Source organism: Nasonia vitripennis, chromosome 1 (genome assembly GCF_009193385.2).
Source record: "Nasonia vitripennis strain AsymCx chromosome 1, Nvit_psr_1.1, whole genome shotgun sequence".
Taxonomy (NCBI): Eukaryota; Metazoa; Arthropoda; class Insecta; order Hymenoptera; family Pteromalidae; genus Nasonia; species Nasonia vitripennis.
This window is the reverse complement of record NC_045757.1, coordinates 10792633-10819282: the sequence shown is the minus strand read 5'-3', so window position 1 is coordinate 10819282 and position 26650 is coordinate 10792633. Positions and strand designations below refer to the sequence as shown.

The following is a 26650-nucleotide window of genomic DNA, read 5'->3' as shown; positions in this document are numbered from 1 at the left end:
AAGATCTTCGAAACTGCGACATTGGGACCTTGACTCGAAGCTCTCGTTAGGGCTGGTGCCAAGAGGGTCCTTGAACAGCGCGAAATCGAGGGGATATTATGGAGCATCGGGCGCGGGAAATTTGAAAAATTCATCTATTTCGAACTTTACGGAAACGAGTCTATTTAAGCGACCGGTTTTATTGGCAATCGACGTTTTAAGACCGGCTCTATTTTCGGGCCGATGCGGATTATCCAGACTTTCGCCGGATAAACTCGCGAAAATATCTTCGTCGGTATATTGCCTGTTTCGCGAGATATCTTACATTGTATAAGAGTAAAATAGATCCGAAATGTAAATTAATCTTGCATTCTTCATGTCCACAGCTCGACAGGTTCAAAGAACCGCCGGCTTTCGGACCCATGTGCGATCTTCTCTGGTCGGATCCCCTCGAAGACTTCGGCAACGAGAAGAACGCCGAGCATTTTTCCCACAACAGCGTGCGAGGCTGCTCGTATTTCTACAGGTGAGCCGCAATGAGTCCAGCCCTGAAATATATATATTTCGGAATATAATTCACCGGGCTTATCTCTCTCTCTCTCTCTCTCTCTCTCTCTCTCTCTCTCTCTCTCTCTCTCTCTCTCTCTCTCTCTCTCTCTACGACCGACTGGAGAGGAGTTAATTTTTTAAACGTCCCAGTCGAAAATCGATACAGGCGCGGGGGCGCGCGTGTAAGCCGCCTGCATGAGCACGAAATGCAGCAGCGCACACATTCCCGTGTTATTGTACAATTCATAAAAGTCGGTTAAGCGTATTCGATCGTAGAGCTGAATAAAATCATTAATGTACATTGCAAATGCGCGACGATGATATTTAATATCGGCGTTAAAGGTCGAACACGACGAGCGATAAAGAGAAAAAGAACGGAGGAAACGCGTTATTATTCGCACATTATATATTGTTCGACGGATATTATAAATCATGTTGCGTGATTTTTTTCTTTTCACTTTTTTAATACGATAATTCGGAGCATGTGTCATTCGCAAAGCAAATCTCGTTATGACTTCGTTACGTCGCTCTTGTATTATCTGCAATTTTACGTATGCATCGCTCGCGCATCCCATAAAAGCTCGCGCGGGTTACAACCGATGCGCCGTTATCATAATAAAATCAAATGATTGAAGCGTTCGACCCTCGACGCGCACTTATATCTCTCACATAAAACTTTTGCGTTTATCACCGCTCCGGATGCATAACGAAAAGGAGTCATGCGAAACGCGATCATTCGCGAACAAAAAAAAACGCCCCTGAAAATTAAAAAGCCCGCGGCACCGTTTCGAGTCAGGTAGAGCGCGAAATCGCGACTCGACGATTACATCCACGTGCGCGAGCGTATCCTTGTCCCGTTGACTATTTTTACACCCTCGTAGAACTATCGGCTTTTCAATGAGAATGCGCACAACTGTCTCCCTTCCTTCCTCCCTGGAACGCGTCAACGGAATATTATCGAAAATTAGCGGCGTCGAGCTCGCTCTTACACGGTCAACGATAGTGGAAATCTATTCGTATTTCAGTTTCTGCACGAGCCGATCTGATTTTCCCTGGATTTATTTGCTTTCGAAATAACGCAATTTCAGTCGCTAAGCGCTCTCTCGACAATCGTGTTACGTCTAAATGCGAAATGTGACTTGCACTTGGCGCGCTAGTATACACAACTGAGCAAAACAGCAAGATTGCCGTCGACGTTACGCAAACGCGTCCGTCGAGAATACGTATTATATTGAGATACAAATTGCTTCCAATAGTAAAGCGCGAAGACATAACAGTGTGAGAGATTCTAATTACCGAAACTAATGTGCGACATCCTCCTCAATCCTGGGAGGAACAATATAGAAGGCAAAATTTTTGCGAAAAAAATCTCGGAATACATGCTAATGTGTGTGTGTGCGTGCGTTTTTTTTTGCAGTTACGCGGCGTGTTGCGACTTCCTCCAGAACAACAATCTGCTGAGCATCATTAGGGCGCACGAGGCACAGGACGCTGGATATCGCATGTACCGCAAGTCGCAGACGACGGGCTTCCCATCGCTGATAACCATTTTCAGTGCCCCGAATTATCTCGATGTTTACAATAACAAGGTTTGAATTTCTAGCTCTAACGCGTGTATCTTTCACTTTTTTTTCGCCGATCAGAATCGAGGTCATTCTGAATGAAGAACGCTTGACGACGCACGCTTTACGATAGAGAAATCACTTCTGATTAAAAACCATTTTTATAACACGGGTTTTTTTGCCCAGTACTATCTAATTGTCGTTTTATTTATGGCGAACGAGATAATCGAAGTGTCAAGCAATTCGGATCAATAATTTCGGAGATTAGCGCTACAATACCATGACCGCTGAAAATTGCATCGACTAATCGGCATTTCGATCATTTAGGCGGCTGTGCTCAAATACGAGAACAACGTGATGAACATTAGGCAATTCAACTGCTCGCCACATCCGTATTGGCTACCGAATTTCATGGACGTCTTCACGTGGTCTTTGCCTTTCGTTGGTGAAAAAGGTATTTATATGAACATGAAATGTTTTATGTGAGTCGAATGATGATCTACCATGAGATTTTCGAAAAAATAATTTTCTCGTTTGACTGATATTTGTCTTGCGACGCAATCGATGATAAAACGCATTTGTCTGTTTTTTCTTCTGCGCAGTTACGGAAATGTTAGTAAACGTCCTGAACATTTGCTCGGACGACGAACTTATGAGCGACGGAGACGATGCCCTCGAAGAAGGTAATGTTCCTTTTCATCTCACTAACTCTCTTCCTCTTTTCTCTTTTAAAATTTTTCTCAACAAAGTCGTTCACTTTTCTCTTTCACTCGATCAAGCGTTTTTGACCACCATATGGCACATTGAAATTCTGTAAATATGTGCAAGAGTCAAGTGACGTCTTTAAAAACTTGTATCGTCAAATTTGCGTAATTAATACAGTTGATATACGATAATGTAACAACTCGTAAATTTAGATTCGCATGATTTATGCTAATTAGCGGTTTATCAGCCCTGTACGAGTCGTTACACTATTGGCTTAGTCTTTTAATTTACTTTCGAATGATCAAAAATACATTGATGTCAATTTTAAGTTGACGAGCACCTTGAGTTTCAACGTTAAAAGTGCACTATTTTTATTCTTCTTTCTTATCTCTCTATATAATAAGCGTTGATTACTGAGCACCTAAAAATGTATTTCTTTTTTTCTTTCTCGAAACGAATTTATATTGCTGCACGGACAGATGGTAAGAAGTATCATTCAACCTTATTAATCGTCGAAAAATTGAATGCTTCGATTGTCGTTATTTTACATAGCTATATATATATATATATACCTATAGATAGTGTCAATGTGCCGAACTTCTCTCTATCTATCTCTCCACTCGATATTACTTCTTCCTTGTTATACATTTGTTTTATTTTAGACGTTCTCTATATCTACTTCGTACGCGCCGCACCTCGTGCGCGTTACACCTGTTTTTAATTTAGTTTCTCTTTCTCTCTTTTTTTTAAAAAAATCTTCTCTATTCGAGGACGAACGAAAAAACAACAATTTATTTTTATATTTGATTTGTCTCTCCCTGTACATATGTATATTTATTTACGACTGTATCCCTTTTATCAGCATCCGTCTCCTTTCTTGAGTTTCTATTTTCTCAATTCTCACTATAAAAGTATCTTATTTTCGATATCGATTTCAACACATAAATACACACACACACACACTTTCTCTCTCTTTCTCTTTTTATTTATGCATATATATCGAATTTTTTCTGTCTCAAAGCTCCTGCATCCAACCAAAAAGAAAACGAATACAATATTTAGACTCTATATATATCTTGCATCGAATATAAATTTTCTTTTTTATTATTTTATCTCAGTATAAATAATGTGTATATAAATCAGCCATCTAAACGTTTCTCTCACATAATACTTTTTACACGAACTTCGTCTCTTTGGTATACTTACCTCCTTTTTTTACATTTTTACTATTCAAGGCACGATTCATCTACATTAGCCTGACTTCTTTATTGAATTATTATTACTATACAAACATGCTACAACCAGGCACATCTGTATCTTTTACTCCTAATATTCTTTTTATACTTAATATCTTATTATCATGATTATATTCTCGTAGCTCGCTCTCCTTTCATTATTTGGTACAGCCATGATCGAGTTCGTTACGTAAAGTCTCGCAGGAATGGAGGACTCACGACGATCTCGATCCTGGTGGCGCCGCATGCTTTGACCAGTCGAACGTAGTCAATGCAACTTAGCGACGTTCGCTCAAAAAAGGCTGCTCACGTTTTTCAGCGAACGTCGGGAGACGTAGATATGAATTTTTTTCTGTCGATGATATCCATAGTGGTTGAAAGAATTTTTGAATTTTGACTTTTTCAGTAGCTTTTGATGCATTTTTTGATACTTATTGAACAATAACGTTTTATCGGATAAAAGTGAATTTTGATTTTTGATGTACGGATAAGTAAGTATACGTGCGTGTCGACGTCGATTCCGAAATTGTATCGCCTCGTCTACGTTCGCCTGAGTCTCCAAAGAACATTACTCTCTATATTTTTTCTCGCACACTTTCTTTGTAAAGCATCGATTTGATAATAAAAATGGTTATCAAACTCGTCCTCCTGTACGTCAAACGAATCGCTCGAATGCATACCTAGCGCCTCGAATTATTTCTCTCATATCCCGTTCATAATCATCGCCAGTCGACCTTCACAATGTCATTTCGTCGCCTCTCGTGTAATTCTCACTCGCATAGTCATACACACACAGACAACTACGTATATTATACACTCCCCGCGTGTCTCTGTAAACACACACACACGTGGCGCTAGGCTTCCGATCAGTGTATAGGAAATGATGAAGAAAAAAAGTTCGGAATACAACGACAAGAGAAAAAGAACCATACGTATTAGGCTCCAGACGGACGCTCCGATGTTTTCTGTTCTCGTTAGCGGTGGGATCGAAAGCGATCTCTATTCACGACTCATATTTTGACATTAGCCCTACAATAGCAGAGCAGTTTATTGCGGGGCAATATCAACAGATGTGAAACTCGATGATGCCGAGGCCGATCGATCAAAATCCGCACTAGAAAACATGTAATTACGATGTAAATGATACTGTGGGAGCTGCCCCCTGCGCCCGCGAAAATTGATTTATGCGCGGGGCCGAGGTGGTTGCGTGATTCGCGAGTTCATTAGTTTGCGCTACTTTGCATGAACAAGAAGAAGAAGAAGAAGAAGAAGTAGTGGAGGTAGAAGCTCGAACCCACTCGTATAATCGACGGGCTCTCGATTTAATACACCAGATGATTTAATTAGAGCACTACTCGAGTGCAGAAAGCTTCGGAGCGTTTGTATTCGAGACCATGTATATGTGAAAAGCACTATATTTACGCTGTATTACTGAAGGTGTCGACGCCAATTTCATTAAAATTTTTTTTTTTTTAATATATTTTTTTATCGTTGATAACGACACCGAGTTGAAAAGAAAGGAAGAAGACCAATGAAAGAAACTTACCACCTATTTACGAAACTTAACTAAGACTAAACTAGAAAAAAAGAATGATACGAAAGAAAAAAATGCACTGACTGTCTTTTATCGTACTCCTTCTCTATTATATTTGTATCAATCACACTGGCCTTGGACTCCTCCTCTATCTTGGCACGACACTATGCTACTACTACCTTCTACTACTTCTACTACTACCACTCAAAACTTCGTTGTTCGACCAAACCTCCTACCACGGTAAAAGTCGCAGCCAAAGTCGTTGTCCAAAAAAAGAATGGTAAGTCCGCTTGATGGCTTACTTGACGCAAAATTAAAAAGCAAACAAACTAAATAAACAGCCAACCATAACTGAGAGACTTTGTGACGAGATACTGATTTTTTATGACAATCGTTGCGGAGGAAGAGGATGCCTTTCGTAAATTCGCATCAGAAAATCGATGATGACACGCAGGACACAATGCTCTTCCGTCTTGTTCTCTCTCTCTCTCTTTCTCTCTCTCTCTCTCTCTCTCTCTCTCTCTCTCTCTCTCTCTCTCCGCAATGGCGTGTTCTGTAACCGTTAGGTTGTGAAGTTTTGACTATTAATCGCCATTGGAGTTTCGAATTAATCTTTGGTTTGATACCGCCACTCCCCGCCGCCACTGCGCCGCGTATAAGTGAGCATAATCACAGACTCCGTGTGCGATGTCCGCAAATAACTCGAGCGAATACACATACTCTTTTCTCCGCGATTCCACAATGTCTAATATAGTCGAGCGAAGTAAGAAGAAGATCGAATTCTCACTCGCGCGCGCGATCAAGTTCGGATCTGTCTCCATATACCGGCGCGGTCTATTTGGATCCGAGAGAATATTTTTTATCGCCTTCTCTCTTCGATACTCGTTTTCCGCGGACGCGTTCGCGCTTTTACAGCCTCCCGCGGATGATGCAGTCCGAATCTCCCCCTGTATAGCCCTAACTTGGTTGAGTTTTGCACGTTTTATTTTTTTTTCTTTTATTTTGCTTTGTTAATCATTTAACTTCTTTGTGTTCTTTTTTTTCTGCATATTCTCTCGTTTCCTTTATGATTTGCCGCCGCCGCCGCTGCTGTTGCGTTGATAGCTAGCGTGCAGTTTTATGTCTCCCGCGAGAATTTACACGTCGCGTATAATCAGTTTTTCCTTTGTTTACTTTGAACCGCTATTTCTCTCTCTCTCTCTCTCTCTCTTTTTCTTGCTGTGAATCTTGTTTTCTTCTTGTTTTCATACTGCAGCCTTATTCTCTCTTTCTTTATACACGGTAATCCGGGTGGTTTCATGTATGTATAGTTGCATTAACTCTGCGCGACATCGCAATCCTTTCGCCTGATATTTCGTCACATCTAGAGAAGCAGATAGTATACGAGCTGTCTCACGCATATGAAAACTGCGATGTAGTTGAGAAAAGCTTTTCTTCGTACACGCCAGAAAGAACCGTACGGCGTTATAGGCGTATGTATGGATACATCGCATCGCATCACATTCACATGCTCATACATGATCCAATCGTTATATGCGCAGCGCGGCGAGGAAAGTTTTTCGGCTGCGTGGAACGCAATTAATCAGTCGGGAGCGTTTCGCCGATAGTTCGCCGGTTGCTCGGCCAGATAATTGAGACGCGGCAGTTTAGTTTCCCATAGCTCGGCGCGGCCGCTGCTCTGTGTGTTTGTACGCGAGGGACACGCGCGCTCACATCATCAGGATAGTTAGTAGTCGCGATCGAGATTCGATAATCGAACGATCAACTTGTTGAGCGACGGGAGTCTGGACAGTTGAGTTATGGATCCTTTTAGTTTTTTACACGTGGTATGTGTAGAACGCGCTTGCAAAACGATTCGACTTGGTCGATATACTTTTGGAGAACGCGTTACATCAGTCAGAATTAGTATACATTCGTTCGCGTCAGTGCAGAAAAAAAAGAAACGACGTATGCGCGAGAATCATTACATGTGCGATGTACAACATTATCCACTCCATCTCAGTGTCGCGCAACTCTCTTGCATCAGCTAAATACAAATTGTCTTTGCGCATGTTCAAGTCCATTAGTGAGTGCAGTCCCCTCTTCACCCCCCAGTTGTATATGCCCATGTCTCTCTCTCTCTCTCTCTCTCTCTCCCTCAGTTGATGATACGTGCATATATAGATATATATATATATATATATATATTCACACACACGCCCATATCTTCGTGTCCACACACCCATATATAGATCAACACGAAACACACGCTCTCATTTCTACACAGACACACAACTCTTTCTCTGGTTTTCTGTTATTTTTGGTTTTGTTTTTGTTTTTATTGTTCTTTCGATTTTGAGTTTTCGTTTGGTTGTATACTTTGCAGCTGTAGCGAGCACAGTTTCTCGTTTCCTTTTGTTCTCGCGCGTTCTGTTTTTTTTTGTGCACCGACGACGGTGTCCTTCTTCCCTCTATATAGCTCGTTGTTTTTTCTTATATATCACTGTCGGGACTAAATTCGATTCTGAAAGCAGGCTATATTCCTCGATAAAGCTGCGGGCGCGCAAGCTCGTATAGACGTCGCAATCAGAATTGAATTCTCGCGGAGTCCTCGCACTGCTATATATATACATATATACATCATATATAACCTCGAGGGAGAAACGTCGCGGACTGCGAATTTTTCAAAAGGTCGACGCAGCAAGCTTCGACGAGAGAAAGCTTTTGGAAAGCTCGCAGTTCCGCGATGACTGTATGTACAGCGTGTTATACGCCCTGTAGGTGCAAGAATAGCAAGGAAATGCTGCCGTGTCTCTGTATACACCCCCGTGTGTCCGTTTTATACCTATATCTATATAGCTCTATCTCTGTGTCCTCCCAGTACTAGACTGTTCATCTGTATAGGAACACTTATATATACGATTAGCTTCCGTGTGTGTGTTTTTTATTTGTGTATGTTCCTGTGATTTTTTTATTTCGTTTGTCCTATACATATACCTGTCCACGCACGCGCGTGTGATGTATATACATGTGTTCGTGGGCTCTTCAGATCGAGTCCTTCGGATTTTCCTTTTCTTTTTGTCCCTACATTATATGGCTATGACTAATTTACCTGTGTACATATACTAAGATGATCTGAACCTAACGGAGTTTGTTTTTGGTGGTTTAATCGGTTCGTTTTCTTCTTTTCGTCTATCTGCGCTGTCGCTTTCGCGAGTTTTTTAACTTTGATATGTTTTCGTTGTGCATACGGCCACCACAAAAAAGCTCTGCGACGTTAAAACGATCGGACGTAGCTGTCGCGCGGCTTGCGCGATGCTGACTTTTCGAAAGAGAGAAGAAAATTCTGGTGCTGGTGCGCAACGTAGTTTTGCGATCGTCGCAAGCCGTCACGATCGTTTTAACCCTTTGACTAATACTTTGATTTTTGTGCTTTCAGTTTATTGCGATCTCCGATCTATACGTGGAGATCACAGCAAAGCTCTAGTCTTAAGTCTCGTGGTCACCTATGTCTTTGTTAGGATTGCCATTATACGACTTATACTATATTATAGCCTCTTTCAAGTCTATCACTATTATTACTATTATACTACAAATAGAGTAGCATCGATACAGTTTTATAATGGACGTAATATAGCGTAATTTATATAAACGATGTAGTCAGCGGAGCGTCACCCACCTCGCGTCTTTTTCTCTCCCTCCGATATGACGACCTCGACAAAACGGACGATTTGCCGCGGCACTTGTGTCTAACGCTGTATAAACCACTGGCAGATGACGCCGATAAGAAGGTCAAGGCCGGAGACTGACCTGCATCGCGAGCCCCGTTGGCGTGACGTCGGTGACGCTCCGACCTCCGACGGCAGAGTTCTTATATAGCCAGCGAGAGGGAGGACCGATGCTTTCGGACCTCGTAGCGACCGCTGGATACGTGTAACGTTTCAACGTGATGCCTGATTTTTTTTTTATGCCGCGCAAACTTTGACGGCCGAGTTTGAAGTAAGAAATCTCGTTGTCGATATGACAATCGCGCTTCATCGGCATCGCGAACACGTCCGGGGCATTCGAATCGGCGTCGCAGCCTCACGTACATCCCTGGATTCATCTCAACGTGCGCGCCACGTATAATCTGGGTCATTTGTATCTCGCGATTTCTCCGCGCATATCCGCGGGTGGAATGAACAAAAGGCAACCGAACGCGAGAGCTTTAAAATTCGACGGGCGGAAGAGGGCCTAGATGAGAATTTATCGAGTCGCATTAGCATTAGTGCAGCGGGCTATCTCTCGACTTCGTTGAGAGACTGATTTCGAGCGAGGAGGAAGTGAAAATTTTCAATCACACACGCGAGAAAGAGAGATAACGAGTGCGTATTGTGGCGGTCGTCGCTGCTGGACCGGAACTTTGGTGCTCTCGCTCTGTGTTGTGTATAGGGATCGTTGCATTACATAACGATAAATTCGTGTTATACACGCGGACGATCCTCTATATACGATACACGTCTGTATATCAATTGTAAAAAATGACACGATTATGATTGTCAAGTGTTCGATTACTCTATGATGTCACTTTGTACATTTATTATCATGTGTATGCATAAATACCGCTAGGTATTTATACTAGGAGAGAAAATTTTATTGGTTATTATCATCCTATTATCTTATTATTATTATTATTATTATTATTATTATTATTATTATTATTATTATTATTATTACTATTATATTATTACGCACAAATGCTTGTATTATTTACGCAGTGCACATGTTTTTTCGTCTGTTCTATGTATTGTTTTACTTTCTGAACCACACCTACTGCTACTACTACTACTTCAACCAAACAATATATATATATTTCGCCGATATATATATATGTGTCTGTCTGCCACCGATCGCCATCGTCTCACCCACGCCAACCAAACCAAAACCAAACCTGTGCCGCGCGCACATCTTCTACTGTTCTCTTCTTCTTCTGCTACTCCTCCTTCTTCGCTGTTGTGACAACTGCGAACGAACGAAAACAAAAAAAAAAACAATATACTTATATGAATGAAAAAAAACGGTGGTCACCGTTGACGCTGCTCTCACATTATTGGTACTCTTCTGTCCCTCTAAATCACGCCTGCGTCGTCGTCTTGGTCTTGGGCTGATGATCTCGTGATCGCGCACTCGACACACACAATGACACACCCCGACGACCGCATTGATTGATCGATCGATCGACTCGTCGACGCTGACCTTACTGTGTTGTCCGGCCACTGCGACTACCCGATGCCGTTCACCCCACCGAACCACCGCGTACGGTGAGTCTTATTATCTCTCTCTCTCTCTCTCTCTCTCTCTCTCTGTACATGTCTGGATTAATTCTTAATTGCGAGGGATACACACATGTATCATGTATTATACTGTATACTCATATTATATGGGCCACTGATTGTACTACTGCTATTATATACTGTTACAAGTTGGATATACATGGTGACTGTTGGTGATGGAGTTGTTGACGTGTTGTTGTATATTGTGTACATTATGTTATACCCGAGCGATTGGGAGACATACCTCGTGTGTATCATAGAACTGTGTCGTCCGTGCGAAGTGTCGTTGTTTTATGGCGTTGGAAAAAGCTCCGAGTGAGTCTCAACTACTTGTTTCCAACCCTGTAAATCCGACGATTTTGCGCCTCTCGAAAGTAAACCGGCGAAGCGCGACCTCAGCTCGACGATGAGTCTCTCCGCAGCTTTTTCCCTGTTCCAACCCCAAAGTCGCGGCGCGAGCCTCTTTAGGAGCTTACGTATACTTACCAGCTTTGTGCTTGTTCGCTTTTAATTTTTTTTTTATCTTACTACACCTCTGCCATGGCTTGTTATATGCGCTTCCTGATTTTTGACCCTTTGACGCACCGCTTAAATGCCGCTCGAATGAGAAGCTTCGTTTCTTTACTACCAAACTGTTCGTATAAAGTGACTGAGAATTTATCTAAAGTGAAACGTCAAAGAGTTGAGAACGATACCACCGAGAGAGTAAAAAAAAGGAGCTTGAGGTCGCGACGCTCGCGGTTACGATGGATGTCCATTAGAATTAGCGTGACAAAGAAATGGTCGGCGAGAGAAGCACCTGCGTGTGTGTACGTGTGTCGCAATGTGTACACCATATGCTTTAGAGACATAAGGTGCACGTGCATATGTATTACAGTATCGTCGTAGAGAATTAGGTGTCGATCATCTGCGCCAAGGATCCTGGGCGTGTCCGTTCGCTTGTATCTTTATCTCCTAACTGAGATAAAAGAGCGTTTTAGCTGTGTGTTATGTTTATAGTTGAATGTCGGTGGAGGAAATTCATGGTACACACTTTACACAAAAAGCGTCACTCGTGGAAGGCCTGGAGTTTGCGTTACACTGAACGTATTCAGTTTAGTATGCGGTACACCTCTGCGAATGACGATACCGCGAGCTTGATCCCTCAAGGCTGTTATCCTCGATCGAAAACGAAATTTCCATGCAAAACCAGCCGCAAAAGCCAAGGGCTGCGATCGTTCCCCTCGAGACGAAACTTGTTCTCTCTTATATATTCAGAGACAATTAAAACTTGGCCGCGACCGATAATTTCTCACAGCAACGTCGCCGCCGGAAAGCGTTAAGGGATCAAAAGCTTCCTCCTCTCTTCTCCCCACACACTCAGTCACACACGAGCGTCGAATTTTTTTTAATCCAACGCGCGGCATCCACAGGAACTCGGCACAGCTCTGCCGAGTAAAGTTCGCGCGCGGGAGAAAGAGTTTCGCGCAGCAAAGAAAATCTCGGGAGAGAAAGAGCGAAACTTTTTCCCCTACGACGAGTCACTCTCTGTCGAGTCCAGAAGCGAGCGACTCTGTGTGTTTGGAAAAATGCTCCGTCGCTGAAGGGATCTTTTTCTTCCGCCTTTGTTCTTAACGTCCGATTAACCGGAGCTCTTCTTTCGATTCTCTGCGCGAAAATTTGCCGATAGTTCGCGTCGTCGAATGAAAAAGTTTCTCCAGCGGACGAACCGGTTTTTTCTGCCAAACTATCGCACTAGTTCCTTATCGCCAAACGCATGTATAATATCCGTTGGCAAAGCGCGCGCGCAAATAATATCCGTAAACTCCCTGTGCGTGTATATACAGCGCGTATACACAAGAAGAATCTTCGCCGCGCAGCGAACAACGCCCGATATTTACGAGCCGACGCGTAAAAAGCAACGATTCCGCAGCTCGCGGTGATAAAACCTCACGAATTTGCATGTCCGCGCGCGAGTACAGTGTCGCCGCTCGAGCTCTCCGCGTGTATGTGTATGCACACGACGACTCTCGCTCTTTTTTTAGGCGAGCGCGCGCGGGAGCCTTGAATTTAAAATTATCGGCGATCAATTTTCCATGAGCGCGCGCGGAAGCGGAGAAAAAAATAGCGGCAGCGAGAGATTATAAAAATATGTGCCGAGGAAGAGAGCGTCGTCATTGTTGTCTTTTTTTTTTGCATAGAGCGTAGGCGAGAGCTGAAGGTTTTCTGTTTTTCGTTGTGTTATCTTTATCGATTGATTGGATTATCACTTTTTGCGATTATGTGCTGCAATATGTATAATATGGTAGATTGTTCTGCGATACTTTTTTTCTTTTAATTACAGTAGGCGATTAAATATATTATATTGTACACCGCTTATCTGGAGGATTGAGTATATACTGATACAGACGCTGTTGGAAAAGTGCATGATATACGAATTCTTTCTATTTTTATGATCTTATTACGTATAAAGTATATAATATATAGTATATAGTATACACGAACGTCGCTGATGTAAATTTTAACCGCAAATGCCTTAATATACTTTTAGAAGTAGCATATATTCTCGAATTTTCTCGTATTATTATGATAATGATTCTTACATCTGCGCATACAGTGTAACATGCTTCCCACAACACGCACATGTAGTATAGAGAGCCTCCGACGACGTTCCAAAAATTCGAGCGGGAAAATCGTTTCTTATTCTCCCATTTACATAAACGCGCACGCATGCCGGAGAAGCTTCATCTATTGCGCTTATTCAGCCGATAAAAATGGGAAAATAAAAAATCGCAAAGTGCTTATGCCTTGTCTTGTGTTTTTGCGGTCGCGAGAGTATAGTCGAGATGGTCCGAGATATTATATGCACGAGATGTCTCCTCTCGTTAACGGCAATGACCCTCGCGCAGAGGAAGTCGTCAATGAAACTCGGGTCGTCTCGAGGAAGTGCTGATGATGACTCCCAAACGACGACGTACACGCGTTTTTCGAAGCTTCCAGAGAAGCCATAAAAATGCGCGCTCATTTGAATGGCCAAGTTATTCGCGAATACGCGCGCGAGTACGTCTTCGTGCGCTTTTATGTTCCAGTATAAGCTTTTTCTTTTTTTGTTTGTAACGCTGCGTATAACGATGTACTAATGCGACGCATCAAGATTCTCACAGTCGAGTAGCGCGATATTCCATATCGCTGAAGCGCAGCTGGACCGTGAGAATCGCCACTTTATAATACGACACGTACGCTTGCGATACTTAAACTTGCTTGCAATATCATATATATATATATATATATATATATATATATATATATATATATATATATACTCACCATGACGTCACGCTACACACAGACATGAAAGTTGCGACGAGAGACGCTGTGTGGGAGAGTATGTAAATTAATAGCTACGCTGTGAACGTTGTAGGTGCAGCAGCCAATCAACGCAAGGAAGTTATTCGGAACAAGATCAGAGCCATCGGCAAAATGGCGCGCGTCTTCTCTGTGCTCAGGTCAGTGAGCAATTTGAATATATGTACATGTATAACACGGCGCCGTGCGGGTGGTGTGCGATGGATGTATGCGGATGCAGCAGCATCGGCAGCCTCTGGCTATAGCCTGTATTATGCTATACCTTCGAGCTGTGGTGCAGTTGCGCGACTGTTTACGTCAGGAGTGACGAAACGGGCCGGGGCTGAATGAATGGATGTGGACTCTTTTGAGCGCTACGCATAGTCTTACGAGTAGAATCTCCGAAGATGTGTGAAAATTACGGCGTCGCGTTCAAAAGCCAACTCTCGTGCGCACCAAACGTATACTCGTGCAAGATGGAATCCTTAACATTGTTCGTTCATTTCGCAGAGAGGAGAGCGAGAGCGTGTTACAGCTCAAGGGACTCACACCGACCGGTGCTCTGCCACTGGGTGCACTTTCCGGAGGAAAGACGTCCTTGAAGAACGGTAAATACGTCCATTATTATTATGTCGGGCTTATGCATATACCGCCTCTTTTTTTCCCCGTTGACGGGGAATTATTATAACGCTCGCGCATTATTTCGGCCCAGCAGAACGTAGAGGAAATTATCGGATCGAGTTTGATAATTCTATTATAACAATTGCGCTCCGCAGCTGCAGCATCGCTCGCGTCGTTAATGAAAATCGCCCATTCAGTCGCGGCTTCACTCGAAAATCCATTAGCAGTCGCGAAGTAGCTCTAATTAAAAATCGATTAACAACGTATCGATGTGCTGCGCAGCGCTGCAGGGCTTCTCGCCGAATCACAAGATCACGTCGTTCGCCGAGGCGAAGGGCCTGGACGCGATAAACGAGAGGATGCCACCGCGAAAGGACGCGCCCCCGACGCCGGTTAACGAGGAGAAGCCAACTGTCATCAAGACGCCCACAACACCGGGCGGACAGCAGCCGCAGACTCAACAGCAGCAGCCTGAAAACAAGCGGGACCACGGCACAACGCAGCCCCACTCGTGAGCCTCGCACTCCTCTTAATGAAGGTATGACTGGCCTCGCTTATCCTCTCTTATGCTCTCGTTTCTGGAGACGGAGTAGACCTAGAGAACCGTGTATATTCCTCGTACTCTGCAAACGAAGTAGAAACAGACGACTGTGGCGAGACGCGCAGTACGAATTTTCATTTCGATGTAGAATGATGGATTTCCAGGTAGAAGAGGATGCCTGTCTCCTTCCCAACTAATCGCACTTTGCTTGACCGCAGGTAACAATGGCGATGCCCAAGTCCACAGCGGTTGCCAAAGCCACAAGTAATACCAACCACCATCGCTCGTCTCTTCCCGAATACTAGAAACAAAAAAACTAAAAACCATCACCACCAAAACAGCAACAACTATCACCACCACTACCACCACCACCACCAACAACAACAGCAACCTATCGAACTCGGCGAGTTGAAAAAAAAGGTGCAGCATGCAGCAGGTCGTCGACGAGAGATAGCCCCTCGCTCGTCGCCCCGACGTTTGTGGAAACATCACACGGCCGAGGGAGTCAGAGACGATTTAGCAGCAACAGCAGCAGCTACATTCTACGAGATAAGAAAAGCATTGAGAAAGCAAACAATTTTAATGAAAGCAAAAAACCTTTTCTCTTTCACGCGCATTAAAAAAAAGAAAAGAAAAAAAACAAAAAAAACTAAACATATTTACGTACACCTACGAACTGCATGCCGTTTTACTAAGAATGACGATAAGCGATGCCGCGAGGCCGAAAGATTATAATCTGTTTAAGCGAGATCGTACGGCAAGTTAAGGATTTAAGAATAAACTTAAAAAAACAAACAAACAATTATACATATGCATAGCGAGAGCGAAAGTGGAGAGCCAGCTTGTAGGACACATCTCCTGTATCTCGAATCTCGTGCATGCGAAGGGAGATATCATATGGACGACACGTGGCTCGAGTACATTTGTACTCATCCTTACGCGAAGGGAAACGTTGCGATCACGATAATGACGATGAAAATCACGATGATAAAAGTTCTAGGATAATGAAATCTTTCCCTGTGCACGTATATGTTAATAAAAACGGAGACGACGAAGAAGTAAAACAAAGTAATTACGCGCTGAAAAAAAAACAATTATACATTTTAAAAGAATTATACGAATTTTTCGAGTCGTTCTACTATATATATATATATATATATATATATATATATATATATATATATATATATATATATATATACACACATCGGGATTATTCACATTCGACGGAAAGAGAGAAAGAGAGAGCGAGAGAAAGAGTGAGTGAGCGAGTGTGTCAAAGTCGGTGACCGTGCGTCTTCTCGTTCTTCGATGTCTGTCAGTCAGTCTGTGTGAGTGTGAATGTTTGTCCGTGTGTGCGCGTGCGTACGATTATTAATAAACGTATCTAGGGAAATCCGTTGACGAGCCAGTAACGCGACGCCCTGTAGTAGTTTTTCCGCTTAGGTTCGACGACGGCGCCGGCCGCGAGATTACAGGTTTGTTCGACTCTTACGCGGCTGCTCGTCCTGGACTATTCTTACGCAGCGCTTAATCCGAGCGAATCCGCTTTAGAACGACAGTTGTTGCTTTGTCATCTAGAGAAATTCTAGAATTGTCTGTTGCGTGTGTGTCGTTTATCCTTACCGCGCGAAGATCTCTCTTTACAAACCTCCGGACTGTCTCTCGTTTTCTTCTTTTTCTAGATAATGTGTAGCTCTTTAGTTTTCGCGATGCGTACGAATAATAACGACTGCCCAGGATCGCGATCGAACAAACCTACAAACTCGCTCGCTAGCCGCTTTATTAATTACCCTCTCCTTTTACTGTAAATGAAGGACTACAACAAGGCTGCGTATTCTCTTGAGCTACGAAAGTACACACCGACTTTTTTTTACTAATCACTGTAACGAGGCTATGCGGTTTTTCGCGTTAAGGATCGTTCGTCAAAGCTTTCATACCGAAGTCAAGCCTAGAGTTTTCTTCAACGAGAGGCTGAATCGAATTCGGTTACGTTCAGTGTGCAAGCTGTGGTAAAAATACTACCCAGGAAATATAATTATGTGTAATCGTATATAAGTACATATAAATATATGTAAATGTCTTTATATTGTTGTAAGAAGAGCGACAGCGCGACAGCTCGATCTTTTCAACTTTATTCGCACGTAATTTTTCGACTCCACGCTCAATAGACGAGTTACATAAACTTGACATCGGATACACAGATGTCTCATCAACCGCTTATCTGCAATCATGCATAATTCATTTTCCTGGGCTCCGGCAACAAATGGCAACACAAGCTAGTCCGTCATATCAAAACCACACACACACACACATACACACATACACACATACACATATTATAAATACAATGCTATGAGGATACAAAGGAAACCCGAGAGACGACACGTGGCGCGAAAGGACGAAAAGCTTGCGAGATCACACGCGTTTACCGACTGTTCTCCTCATCATGTGTAATACCCAGATTCCGTGTGCAGTGCAAAATGCCCCCCCCCCCCTTCAAACAGAAAAAAGTAATTAGAAGCGTACTAATAATAAAAAATAATAGGCGCAAGCGATGCAGCGTACGCGAAATTTGGCGGCCTCCGCGAACCACAAAGGACGAACCGAAAACTCTGCCGCTACTGCAAAAAAAGAGGGAATACATTTAATCGCCGAGGGGAGAGAGAAACGAGGGCGCCGAGCAGCTGGCCTGCCGTGCGAGCCCCGCGAAGATGAACAAAAGAAAAAAAAGAAAAAAATAACGCTGCGCGCAGAGCCGTCGCGCACCCGGGCCGCTTCTTCCGGTTTTAGACTTTTTAAACCTTGTAGTAGGATTGTTAAAACAAAGGAGATAAATGTGACGATGAGGACACATCGCGCTGTCCAGCCGGACGTGTCTGTGCGGTTCAGGGGCGTTACTTAAGTGTTATACTTGACGACGATGAGAGACGATCGGAGAGAAAGAATTATTAAATGGATATATTATAGAGTATAATGAGGATCACTGAGGAGTTATAGGAATATAAAACAATGGACGAGAGAGAATGAATGCGACAACGCGTCAAAGCCGACGCGAAACATAGGTCTATAAGTCGCTCGATAAGTTATACATAATTGTCGGAGGATATTTCATTTTGACGAAGGAAAACAGATAAGAAAGAAAGAAATGACAAAAAAATAAATAAAATAAAATAAACAAATAAACAAGTATATCGATCTTACATTTTTCGAACTCATCGCGCGGGAGAATTACAACGTGTGACATCGTTATTATAATATACGCATAAACAAATGTATCGCTCTCTCTCTCTCTCTTTTAAGCCCTTTATCTTTCTCTTCCATTATAAGCATTATCATCTCTCACTGTCTCTCTCTCTCTCTCTCCCTCCCTCCCTCCCTCTCTCTCTCTCTCTCTCTCTCTTTCTCTCTTTCTCTGCTGACTTTTTACATATATAAGTATACTCGAGCATCTCATTGTGTTACGAAGAACTGCGTCATTCTCACACTCGTCTCGGGGTGAAAACGCAAGGCAAATTATCTCGATATCTCTAAGTCTCTTTCTTTCGATCGAACGCGTCGATATGTAATTCTCGCGTGCATATATATATATATATATATATATATACGAATAAAGACACGTCATACGGACAGGAGAACCTCCCTTCATCTCACACTTACATATATATCACGCAATACGCTTATACATATATGTATATATCGTGTAGTATCGACGTTTATATATTATATACATAAAAAAAGCCCTGCACGGACGTGACGAACTCTTGTCTCTCCTGCAGTTCGACGCTTCTTTTTTTTATACGCGCATCTTCCCCGTTATGTAACGTTTTAATTTTTCGGCGGCGGCTGCGTTTTTCTTGTAAAGTGTGTATAAGTGCGACGCCGAACTTCCACGGGTCCGCTGCGATTATTCGACTCGAGAGAGAGGAAAATTTCGTATCGCTGATGAGAGACAGAGAAAGAGAGGAAGACACGATTTAATGAACTCGTAGAGTTGCGTTAGTCTGCGAGAGTGTGCTGGAGCAAACCGCTGTGTCCACTTATGGATTTTCATAGATAAAGACAATGAATCTCGAGGTGTGAAGAATTATATGGTCACGACCAATAATTGTTGTGTTTTATTATTATTATTATTATTATTATTTCTTAATTGTTAAGAAGTTAGTTCGTAAAGTACATTGATGATTTGTATAATGCTTTGAGGAATCTCTTAATATTATGATTATCATTATTATCATTATTATTATTATTATTATTATTATTATTATTATTACTATTACGTTTTGACGTGCTGTTAAGTCGAACTTATATTGTAATTTATTTGTTAAATCGTTTTAACGACCGAACGAATTCACTAGTTTTAACAGATAGCTTAGTTCTTCTCTTCTGCATCGAGCTGAAGCGAGGGCGAGGACGACGAGGGCATCCTCTGCGAGCAATTAGCCAGATTAAAAAGATAAAATTAGCCCACTGTAAAGTATAAGGCGAAGCTCTCGGACTCTCCTCCCTCAAATCCTCATGTCGAACTGGTCCGTTATTTTATTCATTTGTACTCGACGAATCGTGATTGAGAATTCGATTAGCTGTACTAATTTAGAGACAAAGTTTATTGAAACACTCTCGATGATAAGCATGAAAGATCAGGAATTATAGCGTACGTTTTTTCCAAGTGTGAGTGTTGTGACAATGGCGACTCGCGCGCGACGATACTGAAACTGTACAAGCGTTTCTCTGTCTCTATATATTTGTGCTAATTTTTAAGTGCATCGTATTTGATAGATCTATACTATATATTTTCAAAGGAGACGCGTGAACTCAGTGAGCATAGGACTCATAAGAACCACCACGCGAAGGCATAATCGCGTTTTCCTAGCATTATAATATCTCTATAGAAAGGCATCGTAAAGTACCTTTTTGCTTTGATTTACGATTTTAATAAGCCATGACACGATGATTCAAAGACGTGACGACGACGACGACGAACCTTCGTATGTGCGCGTGTTCGTGTGCGACGATATCAGAAGAGTGGAATGATACATATATGATATCACATGTACACTTTCCTCGAGGTTTTTAAGCATGCAAATAATATGTACGTTCGTTTATGACTTTTTACTTCGATTAAGCAAGAACTTATACTTGAATTTTTTAAACTGGAACCCCGCCTTTTTTAAAAATCGTTTATACCGAATCGTACATAGAAAAAAAACGTTGCAAGTGCGCGTCGATTCGTCGGAGATAGTGTCCGTTTTTAGAGGGAATATTTGAGTATAAGTTCACGTGCAAATATATGCGTCTTTCTCGCGCTTTTCTATATAAGTATCTGAGAGAAGATCTGTTTCGTTTTTAATGTCCGCGCGTTATGCATACATACACGATTTGTAGATCCGTTGCTACGAGGCCAGTCTTTCTCTTGTTGAAGAGAAAGAACGGATCATCAAGTCAAAATTATCGAAATGTGAGAGAGAGAGAGAGAGAGAGAGAGAGAGAGAGAGAGAGAGGGGGAGGCGGAACATGTAAATCACTCGACTATACTGTACACGTACGCCAAATAAATCAAAAAAGGAGAAATACTATTCAATCCTCAAAGACGCAAATTGTCGGTACAGGTGAAAATCCGCGAGTAGATGCGTGAAAGCGAAAGAGTGCGATTTGGAGAGGAGCGATGGTAGAGAGAGAAAGATTTAAGAAAATTCATGGTTAAATAAGAAAAAAGAAAAAATTCATTAAAAAAAACGTTCTCGTGTCTATCCTGCGCCGCTTTGCGTCACTTTCTCTTTTTAATTGTCACTATACGGCTCGTGTGTCGATTATAACCTGTGTATGTTCTCTCGCGGAGCGCAGAATACCCCAAATTCAAAGGTTATGGAGAGAAAGAGAAAGGGTGTGCAGGGATCTGCGTTTTTTTCGCGCGAATCCAGTCTGACAGACTAAAGAGAAAGAGAGAGAGAGAGAGAGAGAGAGAGAGAGAGAGAGAGAGAGAGAGAGCGAGCGAGAGAGACAGACTCTCCTTCAGCTCGAATTTTAAAACAATTATAAATATTATACATAATTAACATTAATTATACATAAATATCGTCCCGCGTCGCATCCCGGGGAATTTGTCGTCGTTTTCGCTGTTTTTTCTACCTCTTCTTTAGGGAATCGCGTGGTTTATTCGATGATGATGATGATGATGATGATGATGATGATGATAATGGCGATGATGAAGTATAATAAAAGTAATGATGAAATAATGAAACAAAAGAAATAAAAAAATATATAAGATGACAATTTTAAGGTTCAAATAAGCAAAGGTGGAGAAGTTCAAGCTAAGTAACGTTATATAGAGCAAGGCCGGCGCATCGAATGAAGGTCGAGTATAAAGCGATGGCATTGCCGCACGTGTATGTTCTCCATCTGCGGAAAAGTGTATTTTGCACTCTTCTGTTCGTTTACGCGCGGATTCGATGATGGCGACGAGTAGCGTGATCAGGATGATCCGAGAGAAGCGTTGTGCGCGAGGGGGTCATGTGCAAGATGATATTGCGGTCAGAAACATAAAAAATGAAAATTTAATTATACAAAGTATACACAAAAAATGAATGAAAGAAAATAATTATACGAATGAATTACATAAGATATATCTCCTCTCTCTTCTCACTATGATATAAAATATAAATGAAATAATTAATTCTATCTCTCTTTGCTACCAAGTTGTACTTATTCATAACTAATTTACTTGTACAAAAATGTGTTAAATAATAATAATAAATACATATAATATATAATATTCAAATATGCTTCGTATTTATTTTCACTGAATCTGCCCTTACTTGGGAAAATTCAAGTTCATTGAACATTATACGCCGTTAATCAAACATATTTACATTCATTTAATGTTTAAATGTTACGCTTCTTATCTTTCGCCGTTTATTTGTTGTAAACTTTTTGCATTCTTCACAGCTCGATTGACGAGGGTGTGTTCAGTGGGGTCAGCCACCTTCTTTGATTTCTTCTTCTTTTTCTTTTTCAAAAGATTCTCCCACTGAATCTTACTGTGCATTTTTAATCTGTTAGAATCTACAATCTTGGGCAGACTCAAGTTTTTGATGGTTGCGTAGTGAACCTCCGAAGGTGGTACCATTAATGGTTCGATTGTCTGCAAATCGTCCTTCTGCCAAGGTAGGATTCCAATGGGACACGAACTCCAATCGTAATTCACTATAAGAAAAACCGAAAATCAAAAAATGTCGAATATTGCGTTAATATGAATAATCTGAAGAAGCCTTACTTGGTGCCAATTTCCAGTTTGTGTTACGAATCGTCGAATCGGCAAGTTCATTATCGGATCCTTTATGCTTTTGTTTACTTTTTTGGTGTTTTTTTATCTCTTTGATATCATCAATAGTGTATACTTTGACCGTTGGTTCGACATTTTCAACCTCCATCACATCATCTTTAACTTCTTGCGATTGTATTTTTATAAGGTCCATTAATTTGTCTTTTGCAGCCGAATCATTGTCGAGAATTGATGAAATTTTTAATATCTCTGGAATATAGTGCTCGGAATATTCATTAAAATTTAAGATCAGTCTTTTTACAAAGGTTGAGTCCGTCAGACAACTGGGGAAGTCTCCATTCACGTTAAGATTAAGGACACCAGTTAACTCTGGATGAGAACTTTCTAATTCATTTTGGACATCTTTGAGCAAGTCTTTATTCGATAATTTCTTATTTTCGTGATCACACTTTTGCTCTAATGTTTGATACATGTGCCTAGCGATTTTCTGTTTATTAAATGCTTGAGCAATAGCTTTTATCCACAGAGATGCTAAAAGTTTTTTGTTTGTGTCTTTTTCATTTTTTACGACTTCAATTAATTGCAGGAATAATGAGAGCAATAACTTTTTTTCTTGCAACAACAAAAGAAAATCTTTCCAGAATTCTATCAAAGATTCTGGCAAGAAGCTTGTGCTCTTTCCTTGGGATTTTTCATCAGTAAAGATAGCTAAGATATCTGAATTCGTTAGAAATGCTTCATTAGTGAGTACAGAGTCAATGACAACGTTTTCTTTCCTTAAAACGTAATCTCCTTTGTACAAATTTTTAGATATTTCTGATAGTAAGACGTTTCTTAAGGTTGATAGTTCTGTCGCTGAACTGATGGTAACTGGTTTTCCCTCATATGTTACATTTAGTTTTTTAAAAAGTTCCACAAGAGTGTCTCTGTAAAATGAAAATAAATATTACACAATTGGACTTATGATGACTGAAGAAAAATATAAGAAATTACAATTACTTTATTTCTGTATCTGGAAGACTTGTTAGTCGAGCATGTTTAGTTTTCATGTATAGACCTATAGCAGTCCATAACTCGATTAAATGAAGTAAGTCCTCGTCATGCTTGGAATACAAATACTCTGAGTCCTCCAACTCTTGTGAATCTTCCAAAATTTTAGCTTCAGCTGCCCAATATTCTTCCTGTGTATATAAAATCCAGTTAAATCACAAGGCAGACAAAGATGTTTTTCTTGTAATTATAAATGAAACTTACATGCAGCCAAGTCAGTAGAATGTTAGCCACAACTCGCATAACATCTATAGATGGCAACTCGTGTCCATGAGCAGTATCATGTCTGAGATCAACTATCCAATCAGGAATATTCAACTGCTTGGCAATGACAAACAGGGAAGTCTGCTTATGATGCGCGATATTCGAAATGTGATTCAAGAACTTCATTATGACCGTTGAATACATCATTTTCAAGTCATTCTCATACGAGATATTCATTTCACCGGTGTATATCTTTGGTGTCCATTCTCTATCCCTGAGACAAACTTGTATCAAACCTAGTGTACATTCTACACCGACAGGTAATTTGGGTATCCTGGATGTAAAACAACAAACATTACATTATTTATGTCGTATTAGAAGAAGATTTTAGTAGTAAAAAGAGAAATATTTGGTGAATCATCTAACCTTGCTTTCCATACTAGCAAAATCTCGTGAGCCTTGTTTTGCTCGACCAAATCTCCCGAGTAGATCTGCTTGTAAACCTGGAGCCATTCTTCGCTGGAACACAATGTTTTATTATAGAATCAACGTTGTATTGTTTGCAAACAAACGGTATATATAGATTATGCAAAAGCCGACTTTTAAGAGGTTATAATTCTCGACTCAATCAACCTAAGCTAGCAAGATAAAGCTGGAAGTTGTCATGCTCAATGCTCATGTCAGCAAGTCTTGAGATCGTTCATTACGGAACGTTAAATAAATTATCATTTATGTATCCTTTTATTTACTTACACAGATGACCAAGGCACGTGCACCAGGTCCTCCCGCTTTCCTATCAGCGCCATTTTTGTTTTGATCGTTTGCGCGCGAAAGCACCAGCAATTTGAATTCACTAGTCTTTTTCACGGCCTCGTATACATCATATTGATCAAATGATACAGTCATACGGAGGTTGAAAACATTGATAGAATATGAAGTGAATGATTGATTTATCATTTATTCGTAAACTGCATACATTGAACTTTTAAAATACACATCAGGTTCCGTCGCATTTTATTTTCTCGTTAATTTGTCTTGTTTGTCCGTAAAATTGAGAGACAGCCGATTGAACAAAGTGACCCACGCATTGTGTTCACACGAAATCGCAGTGAATTGTAGGAAAACCCGTGCGATATAATCGGAAATCAGAAGTTTACGCAGCTTTTATCAAACGTTCACTCGAAGCGTAAACACTACACGTTGCACTTTACTCGCAGGGCTTTTTATACAATTGCATAATTTGTTTCATTTCCTTCTCCTTTCTTAATATATATATATATATAATTTATATAGTAAATATTATCACATTTAGATTGTATAAGTCGTAGCACGTATTTGCATGGACATATCCTTCGAAAAAACAGTATCGACGTGTGTTTATTCTTTATGAGTGTACTTTTAATTTCAAAGTTTTCCAATCATCGCGTAAAACATCGAATGTAATGGACACATTTCATGTCGACCTTATTTACACAATTAAATTGCGTTAAAAGGATGAGAAATCGTTGTATTTTGTTATAATAATTTCCCTCGAGCGCGAAAATCTCCTCGTAAATTAAGAACTTTCAAATTGTGAAGTTTAAAATCTGCTTCTCAACAAAATTTAGGCATCAATTGATCATTTTAACTAACGATTACACCCGCCTCGGTGGTAAATCAATCCAAAATATCTACCCGCGTAATTTTACGCTCTATACTTAATAACAAAGAAAGTTTCTCAAATCGTGTTCATATTCGTTATTAGAAATAATTATAGTTTATATTCCTTTATTTAAATATTAAATTTATCAAAGTCGATTCGTCGACTCGATAGAGTTCAAAGGCAAGTTTTTTCAACGATCGTTATTATTAATATTATTATAATTATTATAATTAATTTATTTCTTTTTTTCGTTGTGGATCTACGTTACATACACACAGTTATGGAACGGGTAGAAGGTAATATACATAGAGGATTTTTAGAAGTAGACTATATAAATGAGAATCGTCATCAGAATTTGAAAGCCGAATGATGAGCTAAATTTTCAATGAGCGAACGATGAGTTTAAAATTTCTAAATTTGTACAATGATGGCTGATAAGTTAACGGTGAAATTAATCGACTTTTTAACAAAAATTGGAATAAACGCAATATAGGTTTTCCATATAGAACACTATGATTATACAAAATTTCATAGAAAAATTGCACATACATTGACTTAATGTAGTTTAAACTATCGATAAATACATGAAATTGACAGCTTTTACTATTTATGTATACTTGTATATATATATATATATAATGCGCTTATTTAGAATGTACTCTTTAAAGTATTTTAAGTACTTGAATTGTACTCTGTAGTGATTGGTATTTTATCTATAAATTCAATTGAACATTGATCGCATAAATCTACACCAGCCATTATTACACTCAAGTTTCGCTTCCAATTACTTAAAATACTTTTTTCAAGCAATGACTTTGCAATCGCATAACAATAGATATTCGCCTGATGCAATCAACTAACATAATCACAGAAATACCTTTCGCTTCGTCACTATTAAGTCTTATTTCAATACAACAATTAAAAAATTTAAAGACTCATTGACTTCCTTACCTTATATAAAATCACAAAGTTTTAATTAACCGTGTAATACGACGTATATATTCCTTTTCATTAATCGATGTATAATGTTCAATCGTTAGTATACTACGGCATTGGCACATAGTTGCGTTTTCGTTAAAATTTCTCTCGCGGGAATTACCGGGAACCCACACACACACACACACACACTTG

The 26650-nt window shown here is 40.6% G+C and overlaps 2 protein-coding genes across 12 annotated transcripts in view; one reads left to right on the top strand and one right to left on the bottom strand.

The window, feature by feature from the left end:
• The window catches only part of LOC100118015 (serine/threonine-protein phosphatase 2B catalytic subunit 2), a 61985-nt gene extending 45589 nt beyond the window's left edge, over positions 1 to 16396 (top strand). Inside the window, exons 6-15 of one of the 11 annotated variants that reach the window (XM_016990282.3) lie at positions 366 to 505; positions 1946 to 2117; positions 2418 to 2544; positions 2693 to 2773; positions 3275 to 3277; positions 5812 to 5844; positions 14265 to 14340; positions 14690 to 14787; positions 15083 to 15338; positions 15560 to 16396. In XM_016990282.3, the coding sequence (XP_016845771.1) occupies positions 366 to 505; positions 1946 to 2117; positions 2418 to 2544; positions 2693 to 2773; positions 3275 to 3277; positions 5812 to 5844; positions 14265 to 14340; positions 14690 to 14787; positions 15083 to 15315 (963 nt within the window). In that variant the 3' untranslated portion in view covers positions 15316 to 15338; positions 15560 to 16396. Of the gene's footprint in view, positions 1 to 365; positions 506 to 1945; positions 2118 to 2417; positions 2545 to 2692; positions 2774 to 3274; positions 3278 to 5811; positions 5845 to 14255; positions 14341 to 14689; positions 14788 to 15082; positions 15339 to 15559 lie in introns of all 11 variants that reach the window. The other 10 variants (XM_016990280.3, XM_016990278.3, XM_016990283.3 and 7 more) reach the window with 10 other exon arrangements.
• Positions 16397 to 20456: 4060 nt separating this feature from the next.
• LOC100678090 lies at positions 20457 to 24762 on the bottom strand. The gene is made up of 6 exons (XM_008217153.4): positions 24631 to 24762; positions 24304 to 24396; positions 23878 to 24211; positions 23623 to 23804; positions 22615 to 23549; positions 20457 to 22544 (listed from the first exon to the last, which is right to left on the bottom strand). The coding sequence occupies exons 1-6, from the start codon at positions 24681 to 24683 to the stop codon at positions 22240 to 22242; spliced, it is 1902 nt and encodes a 633-aa protein (XP_008215375.1). The 5' UTR covers positions 24684 to 24762; the 3' UTR covers positions 20457 to 22239.
• Positions 24763 to 26650: the final 1888 nt, after the last annotated feature.

Excerpts from the sequence above, each read along its gene's own strand:
- LOC100678090 (XM_008217153.4), bottom strand. The coding sequence starts at position 24,683 with ATGGCGCTGATAGGAAAGCGGGAGGACCTGGTGCACGTGCCTTGGTCA. Across the intron at positions 24,397-24,630 it reads CACGTGCCTTGGTCATCTGT|CGAAGAATGGCTCCAGGTTT; the intron begins GTAAGTAAATAA and ends ATTGTGTTCCAG. Across the intron at positions 23,805-23,877 it reads TTCTACTGACTTGGCTGCAT|GAAGAATATTGGGCAGCTGA; the intron begins GTAAGTTTCATT and ends TTATATACACAG.